The following is a 27,405-nucleotide window of genomic DNA, read 5'->3' as shown; positions in this document are numbered from 1 at the left end:
GGCTTGATGGGCTGAATGGTCTCCTTCTGCACTATAGGGATTCTATGATTCTTTTTGTCTTTTGCAGTGACTGATTAGACTTAACAGGCTTTCTAAATGAGCCTGTTTGTTTCTGTAAACAAGCTATCTAAATTCTATAGAGCTAGGGCAGTCCTTTTCTGCTCACTTTTTTTCTCCCTATTATTTTTGATGGTTCGGACATGCCCTACATGCACCAGTTACAATAGTTCTGCACTTTAAAAGTACTTAATTGTCTGTGTGTGTGTCAGGATGTCCTGTGCTTGAGAAAGGCACTATATAAATGCAAGCTATTTTTTAACTGGAATTTGTGGCTCATTGGTTAGCCACTGGCTTCTTGCCTCTCGGATACCAGTGCAGATCCTACATGAAGTGAGCTTGTGCAGTCTTCAATTCAATGTAAAACACTACTGAGCTGAGAATCTATCTTAGAGAGGCCTGAGCATGTCTGGTGTGGAAATTAGGGGGACAAAAAAGCATCGCAGTTGTACATTGGGCATCCTGTTCTGCAGCAGTACACTCTGGGGGGAGAACTTGGCACATTTTGTATCACATCTTTACTGCTCTGTGACCTCTTCAAGTACTTTGATTTGGACATGGATTGGGATTTTTTCTCGACCTGGCAGGGTTCTTTAAGTCAATGCAAGGATTTGTTAGGGTAAACGTAGACGAAGTGTTGCCACTTGTGGTAGGGAAATCAAGATTGAGGGTTACCAACCCTCCAGGATTGGCCTGGAGTCTCCAGGAATTAATGATCAATCTCTAGAACACTGCTGTGTGCAACCCTGAAGAAAGTCATCAGGGCGTTAAAAAAGATTGAGTTTGTTGGGGTCATTTTATTCAAACATTTCTCTTTTACCAGATGTAAAAATATTGAGAAGGATGAAAAAGGCTGTTTGAGCATCATCCAATTGGGTAATAAGTCGCTTTGCTTTCCACTTGGTGTAGGATGGCAGCAGGTCACAAGAATGGATGTGTTGGCCGACTAATGGCTGGAGCGTGGGGGCACGTCATGTGATGAAACCTTCAGGAATGCATTTAATTACAATTGGCAACTATCAAAGCTAGAGATCATGAATATAATACAGTCACCAATCAATCCTTAATTTAGAAAAGTTTTTAAAAATATTATTACATCTGTTGGCTGCTGTTCTAAATCCAAATTTACTGAACACAGAATCATTTAACTACTGTATTAAAATGTTCAGACGTGATACAGGGAACACACTTCCAGCATTGCCTTTGTTTGAAAATTCCAAAACTTGAAGTTAAGTCATGAATATGAGGGGCTTTGGTCCCTTTGACATCTTCCACTAGAATAGCGGTGAAAGGAATTTCACATCAACTGGTTAAGCATTTATAAAGTCTAATTTCCAGGTCATACATGTGGAAGTAAATATGTAATTATATAATTTTAGGAGAAGTGTCGGGATCTTTCTGTCTGTCAAAATAAAATGTGCCACTTATTTTTCACTGTCAATCCCCTTTTCTTTAATCAGCCCAGTTTCCTTGTGCCACACACCACAGTAGCTGACGAGATGGAGCAGTCGTCTCTCTGAACAGGCTGCTGTAAAGCAAGCAAGGTCACTCCCAAATTGTCCTTCCCCATAGACAGAACGTCACAGTGCCTTCCCTGCAGTAGTGTGAATGAGACTGGGAACTGGTCAGTAGCGTTCTGACCTGCATTCCACTGCTTCAGAGTATTGCTGCTCCAATACTCCTTGATGTTTTTTGGTCTCTCTGATCTCAAAGTATTCCTGAATTTGCAGGAATGCTGTGATGTGCAATACTGGTCATTGAAACAATGAGAAAGATGGTGTTACTATTTTTGGAAAACTGTGCCTCAATTTCTGCAAAGAAAATTTGAAATGAGTTACTACTTTATAAATGTATGTGAATTTAGACTAATAGAATTGAATCAGAGAATAGGGTGAGGCCATTCGGCCCATCGAGCCTGCACTGACAACAATCCCACCCAGGTCCCTATCCCCGTAACCCCACATATTTACCATGATAATCTCCCTGATACTATGGCCATGCTAAATTGCCCCTATCAGCCTAACCAGCACATCTTTGGGTGAGGGAGGAAGCCGGAGCACCCAGAGGAAACCCACACAGACACAGAATGTGCAAACTCCACACAGACAGCTGCTGTGCTGCCCCAAATAGCACTGCATTTTTTTAAAAAAATGGCTCCAATGATTTATTTACTTAATAGTCACATGTAAGGCTTACATTAACACTGCAATGAAGTTGCTGTGAAACTTCCCTAGTCGCCACACTCCAGTGCCTGTTTGGGTCAATGCATCTAACAATGCAACAATGCAGACAAATCAGCACCGTTTAAGCAGAGTTGTAACATCCCCTTCACAACATGACAAATGCAGCTCTTAAAGGCAGTCTTAACACAGGAGGAAGTTGTTTTGGGAATTGTCAGCATCAAAGTGACATGGCATCAGATTAAAACCTCCTGCTGATTGTCATCTACCACAGCACCCTGCACACCCCACCCCCCCTTCCTGAACTGATGATTCAGTACTCCTCCAAGTTGTATGTCATTTGGAGGAAGCATCAAGAGTGGCAGAACGTATTCTGGGTGGGGGCACAGATTAGTTCGGTAGCACCACAACAGACTGAGCTCTCCGAGACGCAATAGGACATCGCTGCTAACCTGGGGTGGTGAGAGAACCAACATGCTGCATCTATCCAGGGCCATCAGCAGAATTGTATTTGACCACAATCTGTAACCTCGTGGCCTGTCATATTCCCCTGCTCTATCGTTACCACCAAGCTGATGGATCAACCCTCGTTCATTAAACAATGCAGGGGGCAACTTAGGAGAAACACAAGGCATTCCTACAAATGTCACGTGCTGAGGCTACAACACAGGACTACTTGTATGTCAAACAGCAGATACAGTTGGTAGTCGAGTTAAACGATTCCACAACCCATGGATCAGATCTAAGCAATCGTGCCACATCCAGTCGAATATGGTGGTGGGCAATTAAACAATTCCCTCAGTGTGGAGGAGCACCGCACGTCAGTACAAAAGATAAGCTGAAGCATTTGCAAAAATCTTCAGCCACAAGTGGTGAGGGGATGATTCATCTTGACTTCCTTCCAAGGTCTACAGCATCACCCGTGCCAATTTTCAACCAATTTACTCCACACTGCGTGATATCAAGAAATGGCTGAAGGCACTGGATATTCCATAGGCTTTGGATCCTGACAATATTCCAGCAATAGCACTGAAGGCTTGTGTTCCAGTACTTGCCAGGCCCCTAGCCAAGCTGTTCCAGTATAGTTACAACACTGGCATCTACCCAGCAATGTGGAAAATTGTCTGGGTATGCCCTGTACACAAGAAACAGGACAAATCCAGCCTGGTCAGTAACTACCCCATTAGTTTACTCTTGATCATCAGTGGAGGGTTTATCAACGATATGATCAAGGGGCACTTACTTAGCAGTAACCTGTTCACTGACACTTGGTTTGGTTCCACCAAGGTCACTCAGCTCCTGACCTCATTACAGCCTTGGCTGAGACATGGACAAGAGAGCTGAATGCCAGTGGTGAGGTGAGAATCATTGCCCTTGACATCAAGGCAGCATTTTTCCAAGTAAGTCATCAAGGAGCCTGAGCAAAACCAGAAGCAATGGGAATTGGGGCAAAGCCTCTGCTGGTTGGAATCATACCTAGCACAAAAACATGGCTACAGTTGTTGGAGGTCAGTCATCTCAGCTTCAGGACATCATTGCAGGAGTCCCTCAGGGGAGTTTCCTAGGCCCAATCATCATCAATGACCTTCCCTCCATCGTAAGGTCATAAGTGGGGATGTTCACTGATGACTCCACAATGTTCAGCACCATTCGCAACTCCTCAGATACTGAAGCAGTCCATGTCCAAATGTAGCAGATAATATCCAGGCTGGATTTGACAAATGGCTTGTAACATTTATGCCAGGCAATGACCATCTCCAACAATATTGAATCTAACCATCGCCCTTGTGTGTTGGAGCCGACGAGGGAGTGAGCTGTCTTGGATCTGGTGTTATGTAATGAGGCGGGTAGAATCAGGGACCTTGCGGTGAAGGATCCTCTTGGGGAGAGTGATCATTGTATGGTGGAGTTTCTGGTGCAGATGGAGGACGACAAAGTGGGTTCCCGGACACGCGTCCTTTGTTTGAACAGAGGGGAGTACGGTAGGATGAGAGAGGAATTGGCGAATGTGGACTGGGGGAGCACGTTGGAAGGTAGGTCTGCTGAGGAGCAGTGGAGGATTTTTAAGGAGATCTTTCTTGGTGCTCAGCAGAAATTTATTCCGATGGTCAAAAAGGACCGTAGGAGGAGAGGTAATCAGCCGTGGATAACGAAGGAGGTGAAGGAAAGTGTTAAATTAAAAGCGGAGGCGTTTAGAGTAGCTAAGAGTAGTGGGCGAGAAGAGGATTGGGAGAGGTTTAAATGTCAACAAAGATTGACAAAGAAATTGATAAAGAAGGGTAGGAGAAACTATGAAGCTGGGCTAGCGCTTAATATAAAAAAGGATAGCAAGAGTTTTTATAAGTATATAAAAAGGAAGAGGCTGGCTAGGGTGAACGTTGGACCCTTAGAGGATGAGAAGGGGGACTTAGTGGTAGGGGATGGGGAAATGGCTGAGGTCTTGAATGACTTTTTTGTTTCGGTCTTCACGGAGGAGGACGTGAATAATTTGCCGGGTGTTAGAGATGGAAAGGTGGTAGGACTGGAGGGTCTCGATGACATTACTGTTACTAGAGAGGCGGTGCTCGACAGACTGGAGGGGCTGATTGTGGACAAGTCCCCAGGACCGGATGGAATGCATCTGAGGGTCCTGAAAGAAATGGCGGAGGTGATAGTGGATGCCTTGGTGGTTATTTTCCAGACGTCGCTGGATTCCGGGGAAGTGCCGGATGATTGGAAAACGGCTAATGTTACGCCGTTGTTTAAGAAGGGTGCCAGGCAAAAGGCAGGGAATTATAGGCCGGTTAGTTTAACGTCTGTTGTAGGTAAAATGTTAGAATCCGTCATCAAGGAGGAAATAGCGAGGCATCTTGAGGGGAATTGCTTGATAGAGCAGACGCAGCACGGTTTCGTTAAGGGGAAGTCGTGTCTGACAAATTTACTGGAGTTCTATGAGGATGTGTCTAGGGCGGTGGATAGAGGAGAGCCGGTGGATGTGGTCTTTCTTGATTTTCAGAAGGCGTTTGACAAGGTACCTCACAAGAGGTTATTGCAGAAGGTCAGGGGACATGGAGTTGGGGGTAGGGTGTTAGCGTGGATAGAGGACTGGTTGTCAAATAGGAGGCAGAGAGTGGGGGTCAATGGGTGCTATTCGGATTGGCGGATGGTGACTAGTGGAGTGCCTCAGGGGTCGGTGCTGGGGCCTCAGCTATTTACCATTTATATAGATGATCTGGAGGAGGAAACCGAGTATATGGTGTCGAAATTTGCCGATGACACCAAGATTGGTGGGAAGGCAAATTGTGCGGAGGGTGTGGAGAGTCTGCAGAAGGATCTAGATAGACTGGGTGAATGGGCTAGGAACTGGCAAATGGAATTTAATGTTGGCAAGTGCGAGGTGGTCCACTTTGGTAGGAATAATGGTAGGAAGGATTATGACTTACGTGGAGAAAAACTGCAGCAGGCGACAGTGCAGAGGGACCTCGGGGTCCTTGTGCATGAGTCGCAAAAACCCAGCTTGCAGGTGCAGCAGGTGGTCAGGAAGGCAAATGGGATGCTGGCCTTCATAGCGAGGGGGATTGAATATAAAAGTAGGGAGGTCTTGCTGAGGCTATATAGGGCATTGGTGAGGCCGCAGCTGGAGTACTGTGTGGAGTTTTGGGCGCCGTACTTACGCAAGGATATTTTGGCCTTGGAGGGAGTGCAGAGGAGGTTTACTAGGCTGATACCGGAGTTGAGGGGGTTGAGCTATGAGGAGAGGCTGAATAAACTAGGCTTGTACTCGTTAGAGTTTAGAAGAATGAGGGGAGATCTCATTGAGACGTATAAGATGATGAATGGGATGGATAGGATAGAGGTGGAGAGACTCTTCCCACTCAGAAAGGACAGTAGGACTAGGGGGCACAGCCTCAAAATAAAGGGGGGGTGGTTTAGAACGGAGTTGAGGAAGAACTTCTTCACTCAAAGGGTGGTGAATCTCTGGAATTCTCTGCCCGTTGAAGTGGTGGAGGCTGCCTCGCTAAATATTTTTAAGAAGCGGGTTGATGGGTTTTTGATAAGAGAGGTGATTAAGTGTTATGGGGAGAGGGCGGGAATGTGGAACTGAGCCACGACAGATCAGCCATGATCTTATTGAATGGCGGGGCAGGCTCGAAGGGCCAGATGGCCTACTCTTGCTCCTATTTCTTATGTTCTTATGACATTCAATGGCATTACCATCAACATCCTGGGCGTTACCATTTACCAGAAACGGAACAGGATGAGCCAAAGAAATAGTGTGGTTACCAGAGCTGATCAAAGGCTAGGAATCCTGCAGAATGAAACTCACCAACTGACTTCCCATAGTTTGCCCATCATCTACAAGGCACAAGTCAGGAATATGTTGAAATATTCTCCATTCCCTGGGTGAGTGCAGCTGCAATACCATACAGAAAGCTCGATATCATCCAGGACAGAGCAGCTCCTTTCGTTCACACCCCATTGACAAACGTTCACTCCTTCTGCCATCAACACCTAGTAGCTGCAGTATGTGCTATCTACAAGATTCACTGTTGGCACCCAAGCTCCTTGCATGGCATCCTTCAAATGCATGATTGCTATCACCCAGAAGGACAAGATCAGCAGAATCATAGGAATCACCTGCAATTTTCCCTCCAAACCGCACACCATCCTGACTTGGAACTATACCACCATTCCTTCACTGTCACTGGGTCAAAGTCCTGGAATTCCTTGACAACACTGGGTACGCATAAACCACATGGACTGCAGTGGTTCAATAAGGCAGCTCACCAGCACCTTCTCGAGGGCAGTTAGGGCTTGGCAATAACCATTGGGTCAAGACAGCAATACTGACATCCCCTGAATGAATATAAAAAATATATATTTTGTTGGGGGCTAAACATCCTTCCATTTTACAAAATATGTTTGGATTTTTTAGAATGGTTTGTAACGTTGTTTTTTGGAACCTTTATTTATTAGTCAGGCTTACATTCACACTGCAATGATGTTAGTGTGAAAATCCCCTAATCGTCACACTCCGGCGCCTGTTCGAATACACTGAGGGAGGATTTAGCATGGCCAATGCACCCTAACCAGCATATCTTTCAGATTGTGGGAGAAAACCAGAGCAACTGGAGGAAACCCACGTAGGCACGGGGAGAACATGCCACTATACGGCCTGCAAACGGTGCTCAGAGACAGTGACTCAGTAAGCCAGCAGTCAGTCAGGTGAAACCTTAAAAAAACTGAGGAAACTTAATTCCTCTAACATTTTTTCTCCTATTTCTTTCTGAAAAATGTTGTTGTTTGAATTGGACTTGCAGCTGAAACATACCAACTTTCATATTGCACTTTGATTTTCAATAAAATAAAACATTTTATAAAACATTTACTGCCAAAAGTTGCCTTTCAGTTCAAACCAATGGCTGCTTTTGATATTGAACTCCTGTGTAAACGGAATCTCAGAGATGAAATCTAGAGCGTTTCTAGGCTATGACTCCCTGTATATTTAAAAATTTGTCTATCAGTTTCTACTTTCTGAAATGCACAGCAGTCATGTTTGTGAACAGTTGAAAGCACAAACGCAGTGACCTCCTGTCAGCATGATGCTGTCAGTTTGATACTGCCAGCGTAACCCAGGTGTAGCAGTAAGGCACACAGAGCAGAATATCGGAGGCTCAATTCCTGTTCTGTCCTACCTTGGTTATTGTCTCATGGACCAATAGTAGGGCGACTGACTTGACGTAAGGAGGGGAAGGCGAGCCACAGTCTTCATTCCTAACTATCAGCCAGTGTACATTGTGTGGACAGATAATAAGAAGATCATGTTTGGCTCCAAACCCACCTCCCCCATGGTCGACTAATTTGCTGTACGACTTGGGTCATCAATGCTACCATTTGAATGACATCCTCCTCCCCCATCAAAGAACAGACATCGTTAGGGAAGGGGGAAGAAAATTTGCAGAAAGAAATTGGGGCGGCATGGTACCACAGTGGTTAGCACTGTTGCCTCACAGTAAGAAGTCTCTCAACACCAGGTTCAAGTCCAACAGGTTTATTTGGTAGCACAAGCCACAAGCTTTCGGAGCACTGCCCCTTCATCAGGTGAGTGGGAGCTCTGTTCACAAATAGCGCATATATTGATTTGTGAATATATTAATTTGATTTATACTGATATATATACTGATACATCTATTGATTTACACTGTTTGTGAACACAACTCCCACTCACTGATGAAGGGACAGTACTCCAAAAGCTTGTGGTCTGTGCTACCAAATAAATCTGTTGGACTTGAACCTGTTGTTGTGAGACTTCTTACTGTGCTTACCCCAGTCCAATGGCGGCGTCTCCACATCATGGCCTCACAGCGCCAGGGACCCGGGTTCGATTCCCGGCTTGGGTCACTGTCTGTGCGGAGTATGCACATTCTCCCTGTGTCTGCGTGTGTTTACTCTGGATGCTCCAGTTTCTTCCCACAATCCAAAGATCTGCAGGTTAGGTGGATTGGCCATGCTAAATTGCTCCTTAGTGTCGGGGGACTAGCTGGGCTAAGGACGTGGAGGCTTTGGAGAGAGTGGAGAAAAGGTTTTACCAGGATGTTGCCTGGTATGGAGGGTCTTAGCTATAAGGTGAGATTGAGTAAACTAGGGTTGTTCTCCCTGTAAAGACGGAGATCGAGGGGCGACCTAATAGAAGTTTACAAAATTATGAAGGACATAGGTATGGTGAACAGTTGGAAGCTTTTTCCCAGGTCAGAAATGACAAACACAAAGGGTCACAAGCTCAAGGTAAGAGGGGCAAGGTTCAATACAGATATGCGGGGGATGTATTTTACACAGAGGATGGTGGGGGCCTGGAATGCACTGCCAAGCAAGGCGGTTGAGGCAGACACGTTAGGATCATTTAACACTTATCTAGATAACCACATGAGCAGGCTGGGAATAGAGGGATACAAACGGATGGTCTAGATAGGAACACGTGATTGGTGCAGGCTTGGAGGGCCGAAGTGCCTGTTCCTGTGCTGTATTGTTCTTTGTTTGTTCTCTTCTTTGTTTAAATGCATGTGTTATGGGGATAGGGTCTGGGTGGGATTGTGATTGGTGCAGACTCGAAGAGCTGAATGGCCTCTTTCTGCACTGTAGGATTCTAGGATTCTAAGATTCTATGAAAGAAGCAATTGCTGCATTCAATGACTGAATTCAAGAAAATGCCACTCCTGTAAGTTACTTGCTATTCTACTAAACAATTTGTTTTATAGGTTTCATGGGTGTCCCATCATTCCTGTTGCTGCCAAGCCTGGAGGACCCGATGCCCCAGAGACTGAAACTCCACAGGGCATTTCACAACTTATTGAGGTAAGTGCTGTCCTTGGAGGCAATTTACAACCGTACTCCACCATTACTGCTCTGTCATGGGTAAATTCAAAGCCCCATCTTGCCGAAATTATTAGTATTCGGGTACAAGAGGCGGGAATGTTGCTTTTGGTTTGGCAAGAGATTCAATTTTGAGGGCGAGAAGGTATAATATTTATGAGTAGACTGGAAGCTAAGGTTCAAAATAGAAGGATTTCTCCTGCAGGGTTACCCCTTAACTTGTATGCACAATGGCATGGTTTTCCAATTATATTCCACAAAATGAAATGTAATCACTACTTGGGTAAAACTAAAAAGAAAGATCAAAGTAACCTCCGCCACATATGAGGCAACTTGAATGTATTTGGTATCATAAATTATAATTGATCAAACATGAGATTTTGTTTTTGTTTGAGTTTTTCCTGACTGTTGATATTGTCTATATGGACTTTAGCAAAGCCTTTGACAAGGTACCACATGGTAGGTTGTTCCATAAGATTAACTCTCTCAGGTTCCAGGGTGAGACAGTCAAATGGATACAAAATTGGCTTGAAGACAGAGGGGGTTGTAGAGAGTTGTTTTTCAAACTGGAGGCCTGTGACCAGTGGGGTGCCTCAGGGATTAGTGCTGGGTTCACTGTTATTTGTCATTTTTATTAATGATTTGGGTGAGAATTTAGGAGGCATGGTTAGTAAGTTTGCAGATGACACCAAGATTGGTGGCATAGTTGACAGTGAAGAAGATTATCTCGGAATGCTATGGGATCTTGATCAATTGGGCCAGTGGGCTGATGAATGGCAGACAGAGTTTAATTTAGATAAATGCGAGGTGATGTATTTTGATTGAATGAACCAGAGCAGGACTTACTTAGTTATTGGTAGGACATTGGGGAGAGTTATAGAACAAAGAGATCTAGGGGTACATTTTCATGGCTCCTTGAAAATGGAGTCACAGGTGAACAGAGTGGTGAAGAAAGCATTCAGCATGCTAGGTTTCAATGTCAGAACATTGAATTGAGGAGTTGGGATGTCTTGTTGAAGTTGTACAAGACATTGGTAAGGCAACACTTGGAATATTGTGTACAGTTCTGGTCACACTATTGTAAAAAGGATATTATTAAACTAGAAAGAGTGCAGAAAAGATTTACTAGGATGCTACAGGGACTCGATTGTTTGCGTTATAAAGAGAGGCTGAATGGACTGGGACTTTTTTCTCTGGTGCGTAGGAGGCTGAGGGGTGCCCTTACAGAGGTCTATAAAATAATGAGGGGCATAGACAAAGTAGATAATTAATATCCTTTCCCAAAGGTAGGGGAGTCTTAACTGGAGGACATAGGTTTAAGGTGAGAAGGGAGAAATACAAAAGGGTCCAGAGGGACAATTCTTTTCACTCACAAGGTGGTGAGTGTCTGGAACAAGCTGCCCGAGGTAATCATAGAGGCGGGCACAATTTTGTCTTTTAAAAAGCATTTAGTCAGTTACATGGTAAGATGGGTAAAGAGGGATAAGGGCCAAATGGAGGCAATTGGGATTGGTTTCGGGGTTAAAAATTGGGCAGCATGGACAAGTTGGGCCGAAGGGCCTGTTTCCATGCTGTAAACCTCTATGACTGGATCTTCTGACTCTCCTTCTCTCTGCCACCCACCATGGTTAGCACTGCTGCCTCACAGCACCAGGGACCCGGGTTCAACTCAAGCTTTGGGTCACTGTCTGTGTGGAGTTTGCACATTCCCCCCGTGTTTGTGTGGGTTTCCTCCCACAGTCCAAGGATGTGCGGGTTAGGTTGATTGGCCATGCTAAATTGACCCTAGTGACAGGACGATTAGCAGGGTACATGTGACGTGTTATGGGAATAGAACTTGGGTGGAAATGTGGTCGGTGCAGACCCGATGGGCCTCCTCCTACACTGTAGGGATTCTATGATTCTATTCTATGGTTTCTGCCCTTGTCAACTTTTATTAATTTGACAACCTCAGTTGATCATCTCTGAATCTACAACCCTTGAGAGATTGCAAACCTAGTCTGTGCAATCTCTCTTTATTCAACTCTTTTAACTCTAGTATCTTTCTGGTGAATCTGCAATACATCCCCTTCAAGGTCAATGCATCTTCCATGTGTTACCCAGAATTAAAATATTGTGTACTGTAAATCCCCAGTCTAGAAATCTATTGTTTGCAAATACCAGTTGTCCTGAAATTATTTGACCAGATCCAACTAACTCACTGCGCCAGGAGCAGAAACATGGAAGATATTTGGGCCAGTAAAATTGGATGAATGCTGTGGAGATTCCGGCCAATGCAACAGGGAAATCAAAACTGGAATAAAAAAACTGGTACCAGTAATGCTGACCGTGGAACTACTGGATTGTTGTAGTAACTTATCTATTTCAGTAATGTTCTTTGGGGTAATAAATCTGCCCCCTTTCCCCAGACTGGCTCATACACGGCTCCAGACACAGAAATCTTACGGTCCTGCCCATTGCAGGTTTCCCAAAGGAAAGAGATGTGTTCAACGGGAGACACTGTTGACAATGGCAGGACCATAAGATCCCACTGCCAGCAAGCAGTGCTACCTCCAGCCACTGCGAAACTCACTGCTGAGAGGGAGAAAAATTCCACCCATAGTTAACCCTCAAATGGCCAAGGAAACATCACCATTGCCTTCTGATGAGAATTGGGGATGGACAATAAATGTTGGCTTGCAGCAATGTCTACATTCCATGAATGAATAAAAATAAACTTTTAGAGGATGAAGGCACAGGACTACGAAGGACAAGCTTTTGAGATAGGCAGTTTCTTGGTACAGAGTGACGAAGAACTGCAGCAGGTACTTAAGACCAAGACACTGGATTAATTTATGAAGACCACAGTGCTGTAACTGGAAGAGGTTGTGATCAGTTCTGTGGGAGGATGAGAGCAAGGGGGCCAGAGGCTCTGCTTCATTCAAACATTGATCACGTGTTTTTTTTCAACAGTGAAAACCCAGCGGCAGTGGCGATCCAAAGAGATTTAGCAGTGCATGTACACAGCTTACCAAAGTCAGGCACAAAAAAAATCATCGAAGAAAAACAAATGCAATGTTAACGTTTAGAACTAAAAGCTTAGAATATGAAGGGGAGAAGCTTTGCTGCAGCTACACTAACCTAGTTACACCACATCAGGAGTACTGTATATAATTCTGGCACTGCATCTCAGATGGCACCTTGGCACAGTGGTTAGCATTGCTGCCTCATAGTGCCAGGGATCTGGGCTCAATTCTGGCCTTGGGTCACCATCTATGTGGAGTTTGCATGTTCTCCCAGTGTCTGCATGGGTTTCCTTTGGGTGCTCCGGTTTCCTCCCACACTCCAAAGATGGGCTGGTTAGGAGAAATGGTCATGTTAAATTGCCCCCGAGTGTCAGAGGGGCTAGCAGGGTAAATACATGGGATTACAGGGATAGAGCCTGGATGGGATTGTTGTTGGTGCAGCTCAATGGACTGAGTGGCCTCCTTCTGCACTGTAGGGATTCTCTGATTCTGGAAAGAAAGTATTGGCTTTGGAAGGAATGCAGCACAGATTGACCCGGACTCCCTAGGGTTAGATTATGAGGAAGGATGATATAAATTAGACTTTGTGTCCTGTAACATCTAAAAGGTTAAGTGGTGATTTGATGGTGGTTTTTAGGATTTTGATAGGAATTGATACGGCACATTGAAAGTTTTCTGCTGGAGGGGTAGTCTAGGGCAAAGAGCATGACCTTCAAATTAAAGTCAGATCACACAGGAGATAAGTTAGGAATTGCTTCTTCATGCATAAGTTGGTGGGAAAGTGGAACACTCCCACAAAGCAGTCGATGCTAGCTCATATAAAATTGTAAAGCTAGTCACTAGATTTTTACTAGCCAAAGACATGGAACCAAGGCAGGTGGATGGAGTTAGGATATCAATCAGCCATGAGTGGTGGAACAGGCTTGAGGGACTGAATGGCCACTCTTACTTTGTTTACTTACTTATTAGTGTCACAAGTAGGCTTACATTAACACTGCAATGAAGTTACTGGCTCATACACGACTCCACTCCAGCACCTGTTCAGGTACACTAAGGGAGAATTTAGCATGGCCAGTGCACCTATCCAGCGCGTCTTTCGGACTGTGGGACGAAACCCACGCAGATACGGGGAGAAGGTGCAGACTCCACACAGACAGTGACCCTAGCTGAGAATCGAACCCGGGTCCCTGGCGCTGTGCGGCAACAGCGCTAACTACTGTGCCATCGTGATGCGCTATTTCCTGCATTCCCCTGTTTAGGCTCTCGGAGTGTTTGGACTGCTCTGTTCTGAAGTAAACCTGAGTTTGAGAGGGCTGGATTTGTAATTACTGCTAGGTGTTTTTGTAGTTTGATAAAAAAAATTCTTCTGCATTCTCCATTGCAGTTCAGCAAAATTAAAGTGAACATTCTGAACAGATGAGCACTGTGAATTGATCACAAAGTTTCAGATCATACTTCAATCAGAAGTGAAAGGACTGAAACATGATGCCTCCTTTAGAAAAAGAAAAGTCTGTCCAGTCTGTTTCTATTCCTTGTACCTTCCTGACCCCTGTTTTGTTTTTCCCTGTCACAGCTCCTAATATCACAGACATACATGCCAAAACGTGATCCCTCTGGAAACTTCCTCATGGCCGTGGACCACTGTTTCTCTATCAAGGGTCAAGGCACAGTGATGACGGGTACTATCCTCTCTGGATCTGTCAGTGTCAACGACAACGTGGAGATTCCATCCCTCAAGGTAACAGACTGCTCAAAGAACATTAAAAGGCCTCTGTAGCTTTCCTCTGTCCACATGAATGAAGAGCTGTATTCAGAGTCAAGGCTGGTGTTTTTTTTTAAAAGAGAAGGGAAGGTCTTACCAACTAGCTCAAGAGGTAGTATGTGATTATTTGAAGTTTATTTAATTTAAAATTTATTTCCAAATGTTTATGTAGCTTTAATGCATCATTATAACTGGGGCCACAGTGACTGAACATCAAGTTTCATTTTTGCGATTTGAGATTCATGATATTTCGCTGGTATTTTGAGGAATGAATTCGCAAACCTACTTGTTTTTCCTTCAAAATGGGAAACGGGCAGCCGACCCATAACGCACAATGGGGCTGCTTTTCCCTATAACACGAGCCTCTGGTTTACAAAGAACAAAGAAAATACAACACAGGAACAGACCCTTCGGCCCTCCAAGCTTGTGCGGATCATGACGCCCTAACTAAACTAACTGCTGGTCTTACGCGATCCATATCCCTCTATTCCCTCCCTATTCGTGTACCCATCCAGATGCCTCTTAAATGCTGTTAATGTGCCTGTGTTCCAGGCACCCACCACTCTGTGTGAAAAATTTCCCCCGCATATCTCCCTTAAATTTTTTCCCCCTTAAATTTTTTCCCCTCTCACCTTGAACCATGCCCCCTTGTAATTGACACTTCCATCCTGGAAAAAGCCTCTGACTATCCACCCCGTCTATGCCTCTCATCATTTTGTAGATTTCTATCAGGTCTCCCCTCAGCCTCTGTCTGTCCAGTGGAAACAATTCTAGTTTATTCAACCTCTCCTCATAGCCAACACCCTTGAGACTAAGCAACACCCTGGTGAACCTTCTTTGCATCTTTCCAAAATTTCTGGTGTGTGTGGTGACCAGAACTGTGTGCAATACTTCAAATGTGGCCTAGCCAAGGTTTTATATAGTTGCAACTCTTGTACTCACTTCCCTGTACAGCAGAGAAACCTATTCTGTGTATCAGCAGCACATGGAGTGCTGGAGAAATTTGATCAGCAATGCCTCCATCACATCCTCTCTTTTCACAGAGGCTATCGAACAAACACTAGTGTTCTTCTTGGAGCCAGCTCCCCAAGTATTCAGGCAGAACTTGTTCAAAATCTACATTGGTAGTCTAAACAGTGTGTCAGAAAACCATCTTCCACCACCAGATTTTGTTTTCTAAACTCTCAAATGACTAATGTGCCAGAGGACAATGTAAATGCTTCAAAGAGACTCTAAAACTTGAAGCACAACAGCACTGACATTAATAACAGGGAGGAACTTGCTTCCAGTTGCTAAGAATGGTGCCAACTCATCCTTCAAGTTGCTTCACAATGTCTTAATGATGAGGCAGAGCGGTGACAGAGAGAGAAAAGGAAGTAAATTGCTTTTTAATTTTCTCGTGGGATATGGATATTGCTGGCAAGGCCAGCATTTATTGTCCGCTCTTAATTGTCCTTGAAGGTGGTGGTGAGCTGCCTTCTTGAACCACTCTAGTCCATGTGGTGTCGGTACACACATGGTGCTGCTAGGGAAGGGGTTCCAGGGTTTTGATCCAGTGACAGCAAAGGAATGACGATATATTTCCAAGTCAGGATGTTGCGTGCTTGGAGGAGAATGTGCAAGTGGTGATGTTTTCATGCATTTGCTGTCCTTGCCCTACTAGATGATAGAGTCATCTTAGAAGGTGCTTTCCAAGGAGCCTTGGTGAATTGCTGCAGTGCATCTTATGAATGATGCACACTCTGCCATCGTATGTTGGTAATGGTGGAAGCAGATGTTGGAGGTGGTTGATGGGATGTCACTGAAGCAGGCTATTTTGTCCTGAATGGTGTCAAGTTTCTCGAGTGTTTTTAGAGCTGCAACCATTCCAGGCAAGTACAGAGTGTTCTGTCACACAGCTGACTTGAGGTTTGTAGATGGTGGACAGACTTTGTGGGGGTGAGGAAGTGAGTTATTCTCTGTAGCATTCCCAGCCTCCGACCTGTTGCTATAGTCAGTTTTTAAATGGCTAGTCCAATTCAGTTCCTGGTCAGTGGTGACTGTGTGTGTTACTATCAAATAAGAAGCCCTGTATTCGGGATCCCACTATCTTGAGACATCCTATCCCATCTGCCCATAGATCCATGCGGGGAGAATTGGTTGGTCCAGTCACCTCAACACCCATGGCAGAAATTCAAGACTCAGAGTAGACATCTGCCTTGAATCAAGGGACAGCCAACAGCAGGGCTTGCTATCATTAGCCAGCACTGCATGTGCCTAATGTCCAAAGGGGAATATAACTGGGTGAAAGTCCAGTTGGGATGGGCTGTCTTGTTTGGCAAGCGCTGTACCGCTCTGCCCGAAACTTACATTGAAGTCTAAAATCTGTCTTTAAACAGTTTGTTTTGGTTCTGCTAAATTCATTGATTGGAAAGTGAGAGTGGTGAGGAGAGGCAGTGAACCTGGCCTGTTGAGATGTATTGCTGGGCACCTAACTGACTGTAATTATCATCTGGCAATGATTACTTGTGCTAACAGAGAAAAATCATTACGTTCTGCGATTGTAGCAAAAAAAGCCATTAAAGTAATCACAGTTTAGATTTGGTGGGATTCTGTTTGGCCGACTGAGGGTTTTTTTGTTGTTTTACTTTGCACTTGTTTTGTAAATTAACTGTAAATTGATTTGAATTCTTCCAGTGCGCAGCGATGAAATCTACTTTGACTTTTACTTTTATTTTAACTCTTTACAGTAAAGTACCAACATTTTTTTTAATTGTCCGACATACGTAACTGCAGTACAATTTGGACATAGGTGATGTTGGATGCACTGTGAAGTGTGGTACAGATCAGAAAGGTTGCTAGTCTAAACTGGTCCACTCGCTGACTGGACTATTCCAATGTTATCCTGGCTGACCTTCCAACATACGTATGTAGGACAGCACGGTGGCACAGTGGTTAGTGCTGTTGCCTCACAGCTCCAGGGTTTGATTCCTGGCTTGGGTCACTGTCTGTGTGGAGTTTGCACATTCTCTCCGTGTCTGCATGGATTTCCTCCGGGTGCTCCGGTTTCCTCCCACAGTCCAGGGATGTGTGGGTTAAGTGCATTGGTCATGTTAAATTGCCCCTTAGTGTCCCAGGATGCGTAGTTTAGATGGATTAGCAGAGTAAATATGTTGGATTATGGGGATGAGGCCTGGGTGGGGTTGTGGTCGGTGCAGACTCAATGGGCTGAATGGTCTCCTTCTGCACTGTAGGGTTTCCATGATTCAACCCTGCACCACATTCATCTGACCTATCACTACAATGTTGATTTTTAGTGGAGATAATTCCCTTCCCAGTTCACACTTCCCTCACTCTGTGACCTGCGATAGCTTTACAATTGCTTCTCTCAAGAACCTTGTATTTCTTCTTGTGTGGCCCATTGGCCTTCACTGCTTTGTGGCCCCTTTTCATTTCTTGCCTTCCTCCAAAACCATCCATAAAACGCACCTCTCTGACTAAGTTTTTAGTTTGTCCTGCCTTATTTCTCTTCCTGCTCAGCGACCATTGTTGCTTGATTATTTCTGTGTGAAGTGTGATTTTCTATAGTGAGGCCACTGTATTTATCTGTGTCCATATGACACAAACGACAATTGTAAGCTTCAAATATGTCAGTACATATGGACTGCCGTTATCTGGATGTATAGGATGGGGAGGGGCGAGGGCAGGAATTGTAGACATTTTCTTGAGGGCTGACTCTTCTAGACAGAAAGACAGGGAGAGAGATGCAAACTATGATGTATGGACAGGGAAAGAAGCCAGAAAGCTGAATCCTCCTGTTATACACTGAGATCATTGTAATTAATTATAGTACGTTTACTCTGAGAGCGCTGATTCTAAAATGATAACCAGTAGGATGAGTATTAAATACCTCAGATTACCATAAAGCGTTGAAAAATGTGTGATAAAAGAGATATTTATGATCAGATATTTGCTATTATGTTAACTGCTTGCATACCTATCAAGGAGAAATATTTTCCACTTTAAACTTGTTTTGTATGTCCAGAGGTATATAAATACAAGCTGTTTGTATCGCCCTATATCCATCTGCCAAAGTTTCTCATATATGATCATTTAGAGTGAGTGTTGTTCTGCAACGTGACAACCAATTTGGACAGTGTTCCCCTATGGTAAATTAATTGATGACCAGTTAACCTCAAAGGGTGGTGAATCTCTGGAATTCTCTGCCCGTTGAAGTGGTGGAGGCTGCCTCGCTAAATATTTTTAAGAAGCTGGTTGATGGGTTCTTGATAAGAGAGGGGATTAAGGGTTATGGGGAGAGGGCGGGAAAGTGGAACTGAGCCACGACAGATCAGCCGTGATCTTATTGAATGGCGAAGCAGGCTCGAAGGGCTAGATGGCCTACTCCTGCTCCTATTTCTTATGTTCTTATGTTCTTATGTAACCTGTTTTTTGGATGGTTCAGGAGGAAATAGTAGCTGGGACACAGGGCGAAATGTCTCTATCCTTTTTTGATATAGTGTCACAGAATTTCCCACAATCCTGGGATGAAGGCTTTGTCTTATGAAGAAAGGTTGAGCAGAATTTAGAATGGAAACATATAAGATCTTGAGGGAACTTGACAGTGTGGCTGCCCGGAGGATGTTTCCTCTTGTGGGGGAGGCAAAAACCAGAGGACGCACTTTAAGAAATAAAGTAGAAATGACTCTGTGACTCTGTGAGAAATTTTTTCTCTCAGAAGACCATTAGTCTGTAGGATTCTCATCCCTAGAACGCAGTTGAGGCTGGGTCACAATGTATTCAAGGCAGAGTTAAATAGATTTTTGTAAGACAGGGTGTTGGGGGTTATGGGGGGCAGACAGGAAAGCAGAATTGAGGCCATAACCAGATTGGTCTTGATCTTGCTGAATGGCAAAGCAGGCTCGAAGGGCCAAATGGCCTACCCTGGATCTTGAATCCAGTTGGCAGGGAGGCACAGTGATTAACACTGCTGCCTCACAGTGCCAGGGAACCGGGCTGAATTGCAGCCTGGAGTCGCTGTCTGTGCAGAATCTGCGCTTTCTCCCCGTATCTGCGTAGGTTTCCTCAGGATACTGTGGTTTCTTTCCACAGTCTGAAAGACGTGCTTGTTAGGTCATGCTAAATTCTCCCTCAGTGTACCCGAAGAGGTGCCAGAGTGTGACGACTAGGGGATTTTCACAGTAACTTTATTGCAGTATTAATGTTTGCCTACTAGTGACACTAATAAATAAACTTAAATCAAGATCAGATATGCCCCCAATTCAATACCTTCCTAAAAGATGTTACCACTGACAATGCACCAATCTTACACTGGCATTTCAACCTAGTTTTACATTCTTTGTCCTTGGGTTGACTTGCTGTTTAACCTCCTGATTGAAAGACAATGATGCTACAAAGTGGGCCTAGCTTGTACAGTGACTGAGTCGGTTAAGGGTTGTTTTAATTGGCTTCAGCTCACCTGGGTAAGGGCAGGAAGGAAACCAACCAAACCCTCCTGTTCCTAAATACTCGTTCCAATGATGCTCTCAAAAATACCCACAAATGGCTGACAGGATCAGATTAGTTTGCAATGCTCGCTTGATCAAATAGTTTGCTAACACTTGTCTCGCCCCATTGACGGACAACTAACAGACAAACTCCTTATTGAGATATCGGTCCATGCATCTGCTGCTGAGCAATGGTCTGCACCGTCAAGAGAGCAGGAGTGCAACCAGAGAGAGGTGACAGAATGACACAAGATACAGTGAATTAATAGAACCATAGAATCCATATAGTGCAGAAGTCGTCCATTCGGCCCATCGAGTCTGCACCGACCAATCCCACCCAGGCCCTGCCCCTATCCCCATAACCCCACATATTTACCCTGCTAGTCTCCCTGACACTAGGGTCAATTTAGCACGTCTAATCAACCTAACCCGCACATCTTTGGACTGTGGGAGGAAACCAGAGCACCTGGAGGAAATCCATGCAGACGCAGGGAGAACATGCAAATTCCACACAGACAGTGACCCAAGGCTGGAATCGAACCCAGGCCCCTGGCGCTGAGAGGTAGCAGCGCTAACCATTATGCCATCATCAAGTAACATTATTTTCAAAGTCGAAAAGGCACGATATTGGGTAGGAGCAGCTTGTATAATGAGGTTGTGAGGGACTGACCAATCCCATAGAATTCAAGCTGTAGGTGGGAACTAAAAAGATTTACGATCATGTCGACATGTTTGATGAAGATTGCCTGTTGGTTGAGGAAATTCCAGGCAGAACTCATTGTTTCTCAAGGAAATATCCAATCATTTTCAATTGTGGTAATTGCATTTTGTGGACAAGAATTTCCCTTGAATAGTCATATCCTGTAGTAGGGAAGCCAGATGCAGTGAGGCATGAAATACTGGGAACAGAAACTTTCCCTGCATATTTATCTCATTGCATCCAAAGACAATTAATGTGACTGCTTGCAGTTAGTTTTCCTTTCCAGCAGGATGACCAATTGATCAGAATTGAGACATCTTGTTATTCATTCAGAAACACTGAGTTTTTGGTTCTTTTCTGGCATGTTAGTTTGATTTTTGTTTCTGTCACACGATGTAAAATTCTCCAGTTACAGAACGTCCCAGAACACTGGGTACATTCTTGATTATGTGACAAAGAAACATAAAAAGCAGGAGCAGGAGTGGGCCATTCAGCCCTTCGAGCTTGCTCCACCATTCATTATGACCAAGGCTGATCATCCAACTCTGTAACCTGTTCCCGATTTCCCTCCTTATCCTTTGATCCTGCGGCCATTCAGATAATAATCTGCCTTTCTGTTTCTGCTACCAAAGTGGATAACCACACATTTACCCACAATATACTGCTTCTGGCTTGCATTTGCCCACTCATTCAGCTTGTCTAAATCTCACTGAAGTACCTCTGCATCCTCCTCACTGCTCAGCCTTCCACCCAGCTTTATGTTATCTGCAAATTTGGAGATATTACATTTATTTCCCTCATCTAAATCTTTAATATAACGACATTGCTGAAGCTTTTATTGAGAAGTTATGACACATGTTTGGGATATTCAGCAGTGATGAGGTTGAGCTCTTTATATACTGGCCGAGGATAGGAGTTAGGAGTAAGGAGTGCTTTTTTAGATGCTGTGATGGGTGCTGTATGATATCTCTGGGGTTTAAGAGAGCAGTTACTGGTAGCCTCTATTCACGCAGAGATCAAAGTCCACCTTGCATGACATTAATGCCTATTGAGGTAATATGGTCTGAAGTTAGAAACAGAAAAGGAGCGGTCATGTTAGGAGTTTTCTATTGGCCCCCAAATAGTATTACAGATGTGAAGGAGGAAATGGCAAAGCAGTTTATGGATAGATGTGGAGGTCACAGGGTAGTTATCATGGGTGACTTTAACTTTCCAAATATTGATTGGAACCTTTATAGCTCGAATAGTTCAGATGGGGCACTTTTTGTACAGTGTGTCCTGACACAATATGTGGATAGGCCGACAAGAGGTGGGGCCACATTGGACTTGGTACTCGATAATGAACCGGGCCAAGTGTTAGATTTGTTTGTGGGGAGTACTTTGGAGATAGTGACCACAATTCAGTGTCTTTCATTATTGCAGTGGAGAGGGATAAGGTCACAGGGCAGGGCAAGGTTTATAATTGGGGCAGGGGTAATTATGATGCGATTAGGCAAGAATTAGGAAGCATAAGATGGGAACAGAAACTGTCAGGGAAAGGCACAAATGAAAAGTGGAGCTTGTTCAAGGAACAAATACTGCGTGTCCTCGATAGGTATGTCCCTGTCAGGCAGGGAGGAAATGGCCGAGCGAGGGAACCGTGGTTCACAAATGAGGTTGAATGTCTTGTCAAGAGGAAGAAGGAAGTGTATGTAAGGATGAGAAAACAAGTTTCAGTTGGGTGGCTTGAGAGTAACAAGGTAGCAAAGAATGAGTTATAAAAAGGGCTTAGGAGAGCTAAGAGGGGGCATGAGAAGTCCTTGGCGGGTCAGATCAAGGAAAACCCCAAGGGTTTTTACTCTTATGTAAGAAGTAAAAGAATGACCAGGACGCTGCCTGGTTTGGAGGGATGGTCTTCTGAGGAAAGGTTGAGGGAGCTGGGACTTTTCTCTTTAAAGCGGAGGAGGATGAGAGGCGACTTAATAGAAGTTTATAAGATGATGTGGGGGATAGATAGAGTGGACTTTTAGAGGCTATTTCCTCAGGTGGGTGTAGCTGTTAGTAGGGGGCATAACTATAAGGTTCATGGTGGGAGATATTGGAGGGATGTCTGAGGTAGCTTCTTTATGCAGAGTGTGGAATGCACTGCCTGTTGTAATAGTGGAGTCGGACACTTTAGGAACTTTTCAAGCAGTTATTGGATAGGCACATGGAGCACACCAGAATGATAGGGAGTGGGATAGCTTGATCTCGGGATTGGACATAGCTCGGCACAACATTGAGGGCTGAAGGGCCTGTGCTGTGCAGTACTGTTCTATGTTCTATGTGCAGCTAAATAAATATACCTAATTATGAATCTAAGTCTCTGTGAGAGTGTGGGTTCCTCCAGCTGGGCATCTCTGATTCCCTTTCACCCACCACTGGCACATACCATTGTCCTTAACTCTGGAGTGCCTTCCATCCAGCCTCCCATCCATTGACTCTACACTTCCTGCTGCCTCGGCAAAGTAATTAAGGACCCCATGTACCCCAGACGTTCTCTCTCTAACCTTCTTCCACCGGGAAAAAGATACAAAAGTGTGAGGCCATGTACCAACCGACTCAAGAACAGCTTCTTCCCTGCTGCTATCAGACTTTTGAGTGGACCTACTTAGCATTAAGTTGATCTTTCTCTACACCCTCGCTGTGACTGTAACATTACATTCTCTACTCTCTCTTTTCCTTCTCTATGAATGGTATGCTTTGCCTGTGTAGTGCACAAGAAACAATACTTTTCACTGTTTGTTAATACATGTGACAATAATAAATCAACTCAAATCATAAACATGTCAGCCTTTCAACTTCTCTTTTTTCCTTTAAAGCCTTCCTAAAATCAATTTCTTTGCCAAGCGTTTTGGTGAGCTATTCTAATATCTTCTCTGGTGGTTCAGTGTCAAATTTGGTTTGGTGTTGCTCCTACGAAGTGCTTTGTACAGACTGAGAGCATAAATAGGAGAGAAGTGATTGATATTGCCGAGTATATTGTTAAGATAACACTGCCGAACTTCTACTTGTTCGTTTGTTATGTACTGAAGTTCAAATAAAAAAGAAATTAACATTTAAAAAGCATCTTAAATTCAAAGCAATTTGAAACGGAGTGAATTATTTTGAAGGAAAATAACTTCTGTATATAAAACTAGCAGAAAATCCTAAGAAGTGCTATGTGCCTCGAGACTGGTAAGTCTGTTCTGGCACTGATGTTAGCCTCAAAATTGGAAGAGTTTCCTGATCTCTGAATAATGCCGCAGGTTCTGTAATATTCACCTAAATTTCTGGAACAACATCAGTAACTACTTACATTTATATAGATTCTTTAACATAGAAATATAGAAGATAGGAGCAAGAGAAGGCCATTTGGCCCTTTGAGCCTGCTTTGCCATTCACCACGATGGTGGCTGATCGTTCCAACTCAGCAGTCTAATCCTGCTTTCTCCCCATAACCTTTGATCCCATTCGCCCCTAGTGCTGTATCCAGCAGCTTCTTGAATGTTTTGGCATCAAGAACTTCCTGTAGTAATGAATTCCACAGGCTCATCACTCTTTGGGTGAAGAAATGTCTCCTCACCTCCATCCTAAATGGTCTACCCTGTATCCTCAGACTGTGACCCCTGGTTCTGGACTCCCCCACCATTGAGTACATTCTCCCTGCATCTACCCTGTCTAGTCCTGTTAGAGGTTAACATAGTCAAACGTCATGAGGTGTGTGACAATCTTTGACCCAAAAACAGCACGTAACGGAAATCTGTAATTTCTTTAAAATGTGAGTGAAACCTGTAATTGGTTTTAAGAATGTTTGAAAAGGATTTTCCAGTAATTGTAAAGGGATCAATTCTAATTTTCTTGAATAGTAAGAAATACTGATCCATGTGACCTGGCAACCTTTGACCTGGAAGCAGTACCAATAGGAAGGAAGTTAAGATGCAAAAATAGAGGAGAGTTGCAGATAACAAAGTGCCCTAGCAGAAGGGAGAAGAGAGAAGGCAATTTACAAGGGGCTATAATATGGGTGTGGGTGTATGTATTAGGGTTAGGATAATACAGGAAACCAAAGACATGATTAGAGCATTGTAAATTGGATGTTTTACTGTGGCTGTTTCAGCTTTGTAAGAGTCAACCAAAATGTTTAACAGAGTTTATTGAAGGGGTAGGATAAAGGAGTCTCTGGGAAATCCATGCCATCAGGACTATTGTATATGTAGCTCTGAAGGTTCTGCAGGCTTGTACCATTTGGGAGATGACCATCTCTGGGGACCTCAGATGGAATTTAGTGGCCAATGAACATAACTCAATTGAAAAAGTAAAGTTTATTTATTAGTCACAAGTAAGGCTTGTATTAACACCGCAATGAAGTTATTGTGAAATTCCCTTAATTGCCACAGTCTTGTGCCTGTTCTGGTCAATTCCCCTAACCAGCACATCTTTCAGAATGTGGGAGGAAACCGGAGCACCCGGAGGAAACCCACGCAGATACAGGGAGAATGTCAAACTCCACACAGGCAGTGACCCAAGCCGGGAATTGAACCCTGGTCCCTGGTGCTGTGAGGCAGCAGCGCTAACTGCTGTGCCACCATGCTGTCCATTGAGTGGGCAAGTGAGAGATCCTACCTAGCAGAAGCTGAGTTACAGAACTTTGGAACAGCATGAAAGGCGATATGTCTGCGGGGAATATGATGCTGGTGCTTGTGGTTGTGGAAGATGTGTCTTTGTTATATTGACTATTTAAAGTGCATTTACCTTTTTTTGAAGTATCACTTGCCTGTGAATTCATCTTTAGTTTGAGTTGCTTCTGTTTTGTGTTGAAGTAAAAGTTACAAAAAGCAAAACTTTGCCAGTGCTTTCTTTATGATGGGGTGGGTGGGGAAGGGGGTGTGTCATTCAGTAAATTTGATTATTTCTGTTTATTGATCCCCAAAAGGTTTGTAACAGGTGCTTCAAGGGAGCGATTATCAAAGAAAATGTGACTCACAGCCTTGATGTATAATTGTTTCCGAGAACAATGCATCTCTCTTTGTTCCGCTCGGACATCAGCTGAGATTATGTGCTCAATCCAGGAATAGAATTTGTTACCAAATCATCTGACTTGCAGGCGAGTGCTACCAGCTAAGCCAATCTCAAAGCACTCACCTTAATCTGTATTCAAGAGCATCATTGTGATTGAAGGTGATGTTACTTGTTTCTGTCTGGTGTGCACTGGGACTGTTTGCTGGAGACCTTGAGCTGCAAACAGTCCTATTCATTACAAAGTCCTGGAATAAATCATTTCGTGCTCCCAAACAAACACATGAAGCTGATTAGCAAAGAAAGCTTGATCTTTCTGGGGATTGTGCACGAAAAGTTCAGGTTTAAGAAAAGCAAATGACTGGATTTTGTTTCTTTTATATGAGAAGTCTATTCCTGAAGTGAGTTACACACAGAATGCACTCAGAGTTCTGCGCAAGATTATTATAAAACCATAGGAGCAAAGTCTGAATGGTTTGGGGACATGAACTACACCCTAACGTTTGTCTCTAATGGTTTATATGCAAACATTCTCTCTGGTCATCACGCTGAGACGTGTCAGAAGGGCACTTTCAAAATGCAAACTTGTTGTAGCAATGGTAGATCTCCATGGTGTTGCTGATAGTAGGTTTGGGGATTTACTACTTGTACAAATAGCAGAGCATATGGTTGGCTTTTGCCAACGATCTACTGTCATTCTGGAGATTTGGGGATCGCTGGTCCGATCAGCATTTATTACCTATCCCTGGATGCCCTCGGCGGTAGGCTTCCTGCTCGAACCTCTGCACTCCTCGTGGTGAAAATGTTTCTGTTTTGCTGGGTCAAAATCCTTCACCACTATAAAGAAATGGCAGTGATGCATGCCAGGGGGTTAGGATGGTGTGTGACAACTTGAAGGCAGCATGGAGGTGGTGATAGGGGAGGCAGTGGAGTAATGGTACTGTCACTGGAGTAGTAATCCAGAAAGCCACGACAATGCTCTGGGAACCCAGGTTCGAACCATTACTGAGACTCCACTGCTATTGCTCATGGTTAATGGAGACCTGAAGTGCAGCTATTATATCGATGGCTGATATGTTGGAGCTATGTCCAACTCTCCAAGACAACTGTTCTTTACGGGAGCTTAAACCTGAGCAATCTGATCACAAAAATAAACAGGAACCATGACTGACCAAATAATGCTGCTCGTTGGTCAGGCAAGTCAAGACATCATGTTTTCTATTGCTTTGTTTTTTTTCAGTAACCTCTCTATGGTCCAGGAGAATGTAGTGCATTTGAGGGATACCTCATTCACTAGCTTAAATACCTATTCCACGGGCATACCATGGGTGTACTGTGTAACAGCTACAAGAGGTATTCAGGGTACTTTGGCAGCACACCATAAAACCACAACCTCCACTACCTGGGAAGTTGAAAACTGAAGGTTTATGCACATTCCGAGTTGAAATAGGGCTGAGGAAAGTTCAGTGGATTGGCAGCTAATGTAGGGGATTTTCATGGTAACTTCATTGTAGTGTTACTGGAAGCGTACTTGTGATGGTAATAAATAAACTTTAAAAAATACACACTTTAGTGTCCTGGCCAAAATTTATTCATTCATCAACTTTGTTGATGCAAAGCTGAGTGGGAGGGTGAGCTGTGAGGAGGATACAGAGATGTTTCAGTTTGAATTCGACAGGCTGAGTGAGTGGGCAAATGCATGGCAGATGCAGTATAATGTGGATAAATGTGAGGTTATCCACTTTGGTAGCAAAAACAAGAAGGCAGATTATCATCTGAATGGTTATAAATTGAGAGATAGGGATGGACAGTGAGACTTGAGTGCCCTAGTACACCAGTCACGGAAAGT

At 44.0% G+C, this 27,405-nt stretch overlaps 1 protein-coding gene across 1 annotated transcript in view; it reads left to right on the top strand.

Annotated features, from left to right (window-relative positions):
• eefsec (eukaryotic elongation factor, selenocysteine-tRNA-specific) overlaps positions 1-27,405 on the top strand; it is a 358,203-nt gene that overhangs the window by 112,447 nt on the left and 218,351 nt on the right. The window contains exons 3-4 of the mRNA XM_080186223.1: positions 9,473-9,569; positions 14,166-14,330. Coding sequence (XP_080042349.1) covers positions 9,473-9,569; positions 14,166-14,330 — 262 coding nt within the window. The remainder of the gene's footprint in view (positions 1-9,472; positions 9,570-14,165; positions 14,331-27,405) is intronic.

Source organism: Carcharhinus amblyrhynchos, chromosome 3 (assembly GCF_965287045.1).
Source record: "Carcharhinus amblyrhynchos chromosome 3, sCarAmb.v2.hapA, whole genome shotgun sequence".
Lineage (NCBI taxonomy): Eukaryota > Metazoa > Chordata > Chondrichthyes > Carcharhiniformes > Carcharhinidae > Carcharhinus > Carcharhinus amblyrhynchos.
The sequence above is the reverse complement of the archived record's forward strand: the minus strand, read 5'-3'. Positions and strand labels throughout refer to the sequence as shown.